Source organism: Myotis nattereri, assembly GCF_964212035.1.
Source record: "Myotis nattereri genome assembly, chromosome: 2".
NCBI lineage: Eukaryota > Metazoa > Chordata > Mammalia > Chiroptera > Vespertilionidae > Myotis > Myotis nattereri.
In genome coordinates, this window is record NC_138076.1 from 29,592,732 (window position 1) to 29,601,266 (window position 8,535).

Below are 8,535 nucleotides of genomic sequence, written 5' to 3' on the forward strand. Positions count from 1 at the left end.
GCGCGGGCGCGCTTGCCCCCGTCGGAAGCCCGAGGGTGTAAACTCCGTAGGTCCTCCCTGCGTCCTGCTCGTCCCCCGGGAGACGGCCGGCTTCTGGAGGCCGCCCGAGCCCTCGGGGATCCCGGGCTGGCGGCCGCAGCGGGGTCGGGGGGCGAGGGGCGGCGGGGTCCGTTCCCCGGGTCCCGTTCCCGCCCGGCTCCCGGTCCTCCCGAGGGCAGCACTCACATATCTCTGCACGAGAGTCCGCACGAGGCTGCAGTCCATGGCTCCTCCGGCCGCGCCCGCCCGCCCGCGCTCAGCGCCCCGGCGCCCGGCTCAGCGCGCCCATGGACCCCGGCCCGAGTGTGGCCGCGCGCCCCCGCCCCGGTCACAGCCTGGACGCGCCGGGCGGTGCGGGGGGCGGCCGCGGCCCCTCGGCGCTCATGCCCCGCCCGGCCCGCGGCGGCCGGCGCGGCGGTGGCTGCTGGCGGTCGTGGCTGGGCGCCCGGGCTGCTGCGGGCGGTGGGGATCCGGCTGGGAGCGCGGAAACCCGGGCGGGTCCTGCTGCTGTTCTGCTCCCCAGCTCTGCTCCGGGATCTGCGCTCTTCCACTCCCCTCCCGGGTCCTCCACCCGTCGCCCCGCTCAGCCCTGCCTCCGGCCGCCGGTCCGGGCGCTCACGTCACGGGCGCGTGTGAGCATGCGCCCCGCGGCCCCGGCCCCCGCCCGCACCCTCGCCCTCACGCGTGTGCACGCGCGCAGGGGCCCGTCCGCCCCGCCTCGGCAGGTTCCCTGCCCCCGGAGCGAGGGCGAGGAGAGGAGCCGGAGGCCGAGGGCGGAGGCCGACAGGTGGGGGCGACTCCCTGTTGCTTCCGCCTCCGGGGCGGATTCGGTGAGCTCTGCCCGGGGGCGGGCGGCGGGCGGCGGGGACTGTGTGCCCCGCGGGAGCCCCCCTCGGCCGGCGTACCGGGCCCCTGCCGCGCTCCGACCCGAAACTTTCAGGTTTCTACTGAAGGCCCGGCGGGTGGGAGAGAGATCGCGAAGGTACCCGGAGGGTGCCCGCGGAGGGAGGGGACATGGGTGGGGACTCGGGTCTCGTTGATCCGGGTCGCGCTCCCTTGGGAGCCCAGCACCCACGTGCGGCCCCTCCTGCTTTTCGGGTGAGACTGGGCGGAGGTGTGGCTTAGGGGTCTGTCTGCCCAGGGTCGTGCAGCTTTTCTCGGCTGAGCGAAGGTAAGCACAGGGTCTCCCTAGCCCTGGCCTCCCGCCCCCAGTCTCCAGACCCTGGTAGTCCGGCAGCGTGGGGGGTTTGGAGTCAGCCTTAGAACCTGTTACACCAGCCGCCGGCCCCAGCGGGCAGCCCTCTGCCGGTCGGGCCGGTCCAGCTTCCGCATCTGCCCAGGCTCTGCTTGGGCAGGCCACCAGGAGGCCCAGCCCGGAGCAGGGTGAAAACTCCAGGCTTGCACTGCCTCCACGTCCCGGGGCACACACTTGGTGCTGTCAGCTCTGAACCAGACCTGAGAACTGTGCCATCGCACAGACACCGCGATTTCAGTCCTAGGGAACGTCTCTGGTTTCCCCACAGTGAAACAAGCTCTCTCTCCAACCACACAGTCAGCCTTGAATTAACTGATGTACTTTGTTTACAACCTCCCTTCTCCGCTCACAGGTCGTCATCACAGGGGCATGAACAACACCTTTGGCAAGCCTGTAAGGAGCAGGGCTCCTGACCCGGGCAGGAATGCAATTGAATGTGAATGTTCCCCTGACTGGCTGTGGCAGAGCAGCAGTATTGGACACGTTTTGAATTAGCCACAGATGATTAGAAACGAGTATTAGTGAATGGCGATAGTGACTAAACTATCTGGATTCTGAACTACTTTACTTCAATTCAATGTTCCAGTTTTTGGTCAATTAACTCATTGATTCTCCACTCATTATCCAAAACTATTCTCTGCCTTCTCTGCCCTGCTCTGTGCCCCCAAAGGCCTATAGGCATTATTAATGGCTCTTCGCCAAAAGGGGTGCCAGCTGCAGCCTGGAGCCCACAGAGAGAGGCTGGGGTATTTCTGTCCTGACCGCAGGGGGCCTGGCAGATCTGTATGCCTCTGTGAGGACAGTTCTTATTGGGCTACCTTTCCCATTGCATCATGTCAGGCTCCAGGTGCTACAGTTCTCTGCCCCATGCAGACTGTGGGGGGCTGACTCCAAACCCCCCACGCTGCCGGACTACCAGGGTCTGGAGACTGGGGGTGGGAGGCCAGGGCTAGGGAGACCCTGGGGAAGTGATGTCTGCCTCCCATTGTTGCTGGTCCCTGGGTAACAGCATCCTTTGATGGGCTGTTGAACCATGACTGTACTGCAACAAATGGCCCCTTCATCACATTCTCTTCCAAATCTCCTCCCAAGAATGCCTTCTGCTTCCTGCCAGGACCCTAACCGCTAGAGTGGGGTTTTGAGTAGCTTTCTACCTTGCAAACTGACATTTGGATGGGGGAGATGTGTGGAAGAACAGAAGCAGAGATCACTTAAGGCTGCTGGGTAAAGGCTGCCTGTCTTTCAGGACTGTCTGTTTCATTCCATGGTAAATGTTAATTTCATGTTGTAGTAGACACCATGGTTACCAGTGCAGCAACCATGCCCTTTTTTCTTGCTGGCAGAAACCCACCTTGGTCCAAGTGTCCACTTCCTACATGGCTAGGGTAAACTGGTTCATGTAAGCTAATCTTGGTAACTCCACTTTTCCTGTAATTAGTTTAAAACAAGTTTAAGCTAATGAATCCTGATGTTGGGGAAAGTTTCCTCACTCTTAAAAAGGCATATAAAGAAGAAATATTCCTGGATTCCTGCTGGATGTTGTCTGTCTGGATGTGATGTCTGGCTTTTTGCAGCTTCTTACATCCATGACAGGAGGTCACCCGAGGAAGTCTGGGGATGACAGCGTGGAAAGTGGGAAGACCATGGGTCCTTAATAAAACCATTGAACCATTAACCAATCCTGCTGTGGCCCTAACACGGGATTTCATATCATGAAGATAAGAAATATCCTTATTGAGTTGGATTTTTTGGTTACTAGTGGCTGACAGCATCTTAACTTCAAGCCTATGGACACAAACCAGTGAAGACTCCATTTAAGTAACAGAAAACCCAACTCACCCTGAGACTCATTTATTTCTGTATAATAAGCCATCACACACTGGGGAGCTTAAATAACATGAGTTATTATTTCTCAAGGCTCTGTGGTTTGGTGACATGGTTCTTCTACTCCACCTGGTGTTGGTTCAGATGGCTTCAGTCATATGTCAGCATTTGAGCTGGGTGGCTGGGAAGCTGGGAGCAGGTTGGCCTCTCTCTCTTCCCATGGTTTCTCATTGTTTAGTGGTCTAGCCTGAGCTGCTTTCCATGACAGCTGGGTCCCAAGAGGGTCAAAGAAGACGAGATACCACTGCTGAAAACCTGAGCTGGGAAGTCCCAGAATATCACTTCTGTCGCATTCTGTTGGGGAAAGTAAGTTCCAATGACAGCCCAGGTTCAAGGGAGGGCCAGAATAGATTTCACTTCTTGGTGGGAAGAGGACCTCATTCATAAAGGGATGAAGAATTTGTCAGTGGCCACCTTTATAAATAATCTACCATAGATAGACTTATACAATAATGGAATGTGTTGGTGCAGTGTGGGAATATATCGGCAATATCACAGTAAGTTCCAAGTGCAATGGCTGCCAGAGACTCCAGGGTCTACACGTTTCTTCACTCACATCCGAAGGGAAAGAGAATTTTCTCTCCAATTGGAACAGCTAAATCCTGTGCCCATTCCTGGCCAGTCAGTCACTAGGCTGTTGGAATGCCATCGGATGGTTGCCTTGGGCCTGGGCTGAGTGAATGGAATAATCTTAATCAGCTTTGGGTTCTTGGCACCTATCCCTGACCCACTAGCAGTATGGATGCTTCACCCTTGTGGTTTAATGTGGTACATCAGGAGGAGGAGGCAATAGATAGGATGCAAACCCCAAAACTTACATGAAACTGTGGGTCTGCAGCTGGATGCTCAGGCTACATCCACACCCACACCTGTGCACAGACTCATAAACACCTGCTCGCCACTCCTCCCCTGCACCCCAGAGGGGACTAGGATGGAAATCAGAAATCTTGGATTCATGGACTTCTAAGTGAAAATAAGGGAGGGTCAAAAAGTAAGGTCTTATGGCAAGGGCAGTGCAAAACAATTATCCAATGGTAATGGGGCGGGGGGATCACTGTTACTGGGCCCTCAGATAACAAACCTGAAGCTAAAACTGCTGATTGAAAACATACAACAGAAAAGTGTGGGTTATTAACATGTTTTATTTTCAGGTAGGAGAAAGAGCAAGTACCATACACTAGTGGGCTTGACCTCTTCAGATGAGCACCCTTGCTCTTCCAAGCTGGTGGAGCATTCTACATCTTTTGTGGGTCACTCTTACCACAGGTTCAGAATTATGTCAGTGCCATCTTCCCATGATTGGTTCTTCAATGGCAGAAACTCTTATTTTCTGTACCTCACACAGGCTAGCCTCTCAACTCCTTTATCCCTTTTGACTGGAATCTTCTACCCCAATCCTTGTTTGTCTCACAAAGTCCTACTCATCCTTTGTAGTCACACTTGAATATCATTTTCCTATACATCTTCCTCAGTTCCCTCTCAGTTACAAGTAGTTACTCCCTCCCTTAGCACACTTAATGACACCACTTAATGTCAGTTATTTACTCCCTGGACCCCTCCTGCCAGCCTAGACATGGTTTATTTAATTGCTCTAGAGTGGGCCCAGGCATCAGCTTTTTTTGCAAAACTCCCAGGTGCAAATTGTGAGACCCACTAATCTAAATGTCTGTCTCCCTGCCTGAGTGTGAACTTGTTGAGGATGACTTCGATTCTTGATTCCTTTTTACTCCCCAAGGCATAGCACAGTTCCTTGCAAACATAATAGGTATTGAATAAATGGTGAAAAGATTAAATGTACCTTAACTACTATTTCATCCACTAAGCTTTATTGTGGTAGAACAAAGGGAAGGCACAAAGTTTTAGCATGTGCCAGAGGAAAGGTGTACAGGGAAGTCTATCCAGAATGGATACCTGTAACCCTGCAGGAATGCTGTGGGGAGCGAGGTCTTGGGTAAGAAATGTCACTGAGGCCATCTTACTCCACCACGCTCTACCAGTGCATTTTTCCTGGAATGTGTTGATGAAACATTGTCTCCCACGCCTGGGAGGAGCTTGTGGGGCAGTGCCACTGAGTTAGTTACCCTTGAAAGTTTAGATTAACTTGGTCATTACACAGGTATGAAAAATTGGGTATGTTCACATTTCATTATCATTCTTAATCCAAAAATATGTGACTAGCACGAGTGGCAATCACAAAGAATTAGCAAGATTTCATCTTCCAGGTAGTGTTAGTATGATCTCTACCATGAAAATCATCACCAAATCCTGTGATTCCAGGTCAGCCATCGGTTTGATTGTCAGGGGATCTCATATTTGCCCCTTTAACATCCAAAGGCAACATGATTGTATGCCTTTGAGATGTTTTTCTCCTCTGTCAGTTCTCTATCGCTTCAGGTATTGAGACATAGGTCAGGAGTGAGTCCAGGATGATCACAGTCTCCAGGCCCTTTCCCTCCACAGTGGGGTGCTCATTGCACAGAGGGGGCCCATTGTACACCTCACAATGGGTAATCATGCAAAGGGATTGTTTCCCAAAATGAACCTAATTAGGATTAATTTTGCTTCTCAGTTTCCTATTTTCTCTTAGTTTTTTTCGGTAAGAATACATGAAAGGAAAATATGCTAAGGATTTGTTTCTCTTATTTATTTTTTACACCCCCTTTCCTACGTTTTTTTTTTGTTTTGTTTTGTTTTGTTTTTTTGTTTTCTCTAAAAAGATCAATTATGTTTATTCAAGTTTTCTTTCGGGGATAAAAATAAAAACCAGAGTTCTGAAGTGCTTAAAATTACCAATAAAGTCACTAACGCAATTTGCTGCTCTCATTTATTTCAACAAAAACTTTAAAATATTGTTCCAAAGTAAATAAAATCATAGGATAGCTGAATTAGGAGTTAGACAATAATTAGAAATTTAGCATTGTTCCAGGTAATTTGCACCTTTGCTTTCACAGGTCACTTTGATGTTACATAACATCACTTTACTGCATATTCTATTTATGAACTCTTTTTAAAAAAATATATTTTTATTGATTTCATAGAGGAAGGGAGAGGGAGAGAGCTAGAAACATCAACGATGAGAGAGAATCACTGATTGGCTGCTTCCTGCTTGCCCCACCCTGGGGAGCAAACCCACAACCCAGGTATGTGCCCTGACCAGAAATCGAACCAGCAACCTCCTGGCTCGTAGGTCGATGCTTAACCACTGAGCCACAGCCTCCGAGCATAAACTCTGTTTAGAAAACTAGGAAAATGCTTTCTCTTGTCCCTTTGTTTTTATAAACAAAGACAAAATGGTTTCCCTTAAAATATCATTTATCATAATTTCTAAGAAGATTTTATCAGTTTTAACTAGAAATGAACATATTCTAATCAAGAGGCAAAGGAACACTAACAAGTTTAATGGTTTTGAAGACGTCCTGCTGAGTGAAATAAGCTAGACCAGCCTTGGGCAAACTACGGCCTGCGGGCCGGATCCGGCCCGTTTGAAATGAATAAAACTGAAAAAAAAAGACCGTACCCTTTTATGTAATGATGTTTACTTTGAATTTATATTAGTTCACACAAACACTCCATCCATGCTTTTGTTCGGGCCCTCCGGTCCAGTTTAAGAACCCATTGTGGCCCTCGAGTCAAAAAGTTTGCCCACCCCTGAGCTAGACAGAAAAGGACAAATGCTGTGTGATTCCACTGACATGAGGTCCCTACAAAAATCACATTCGCAGAGGCAGGAAGAATAGTTGTTTCTTGGGGGTGGGGGTAGAGGTGGGAACTTAGTGTTTAGTGGATGCAGAGTTTCATTTGGGAAGATAAAAAGAGTTCTGGAGAACTCCCCACATCCAGTGGGAGGTGCTGAGAGGCCCGGTTGGGGTTAAGTAGCACCCAGGATGAAGGTGCTTGGGTTCTGGCCCACTGAGGGAGAGGTTCACCCCAGTACCCCACCCCTTTAGGCCCAGCTTCCTCACATATCAAGTAGCAATGATGGAACAGGGCCAGTGCTTTGGAGAGTAAAAGACACACAAGTATGACCCAGGGTTGGTTCCCCCAGCTTAGGGGAGACAATCAAGGGTGCACAGTGAGCATGGAGGATGCATGGAAGAGCAGAGGGAGCATTGCTAAATGTCATTTTTGTGTAATTTGACTCAGAGGCCTGGCCTGCCTCACAGCCCTTTACCACCACTGTCCCAGTAGGTCACTCCTGTACCTTTACATCAACACTTGACCTGGCCAACTAGGCGTGGCCTCGTTACAGTGACCACTACAATGAACTTTGCTTTGGCCCTGCATAGGAGAAGCCCTGGCACGCGTGTCTTTGAAAGGCTGATACCCTGGTTAAGGGCCTAGAATAGAACAAAACCAGGGCACCTGTGGCCAACACATCCTAACAAGGACGTTCAGGGCTACCTGGAGAGCATCCTCAGACCTTGCTTCAGCTTCCAAACAGATCTTCTGAGGCTGCTGCAGTAGAGTAGAGTCTTCTGTGAGGGGAATGTGTGGATCAATCTGAAACAACATTCCAGTTGGAAATGGAAGAAGAAAGGCAAAGGAATGGTTGGTTTCTTCTGTGCGATCCTGCAGAGCTGTATCAAAAGTTTACTTTCTGAATTACACTGACAACTTTGTTTATATAAAAATGCATTTCAACTTTTTTTTTAATTAAATCTTTATTGTTCAGATTATTACATTTGTTCCTCTTTTTTCCCCCCCCATAACTCCCCTCCTCCCAGTTCCCGCCCCACCCTCCGCCCTCACTCCCCACCCACTGTCCTCATCCATAGGTGCACGATTTTTGTCCAGTCTCTTCCCGCATCTTCCACACCCCTTTCCCCCCCAAGAATAGTCAGTCCATTCCCTTTCTATGTCCCTGATTCTATTATAATCACCAGTTCATTCTGTTCATCGGATTATTTATTCACTTGATTCTTAGATTCACTTGTTGATAAATGCATATTTGTTGTTCATAATTTGTATCGTTACCTTTTTCTTCCTCTTCCTCTTCTTAAAGGATACCTTTCAGCATTTCATATAATCCTGGTTTGGTGGTGATGAACTCCTTTAGCTTTTCCTTATCTGTGAAGCTCTTTATCTGACCTTCAATTCTGAATGATAGCTTTGCTGGATAAAGTAATCTTGGTTGTAGGTTCTTGGTATTCATCACTTTGAATATTTCTTGCCACTCTCTTCTGGCCTGCAAAGTTTCTGTTGAGAAATCAGCTGACAGTCGTATGGGTATTCCCTTGTAGGTAACTGAGTTTCTTTCTCTTGCTGTTTTTAAGATTCTCTCTTTATCTTTTGCTCTTGGCATTTTAATTATGATGTGTCTTGGTGTGGTCCTCTTTGGATTCCTTTTGTTTGGGGTT

General features: G+C 49.6%; 1 protein-coding gene across 2 annotated transcripts in view; it reads right to left on the reverse strand.

The window, feature by feature from the left end:
- The window catches only part of ATP11A (ATPase phospholipid transporting 11A), a gene marked incomplete at its 3' end in the record, with an annotated part of 139,726 nt that extends 139,400 nt beyond the window's left edge, over window positions 1–326 (reverse strand). For both annotated transcript variants that reach the window (XM_081085073.1, XM_081085072.1), the window contains exon 1: window positions 226–326. In XM_081085073.1, the coding sequence (XP_080941199.1) occupies window positions 226–264 (39 nt within the window). In that variant the 5' untranslated portion in view covers window positions 265–326. The remainder of the gene's footprint in view (window positions 1–225) is intronic.
- Between the last annotated feature and the right edge of the window lie 8,209 nt (window positions 327–8,535).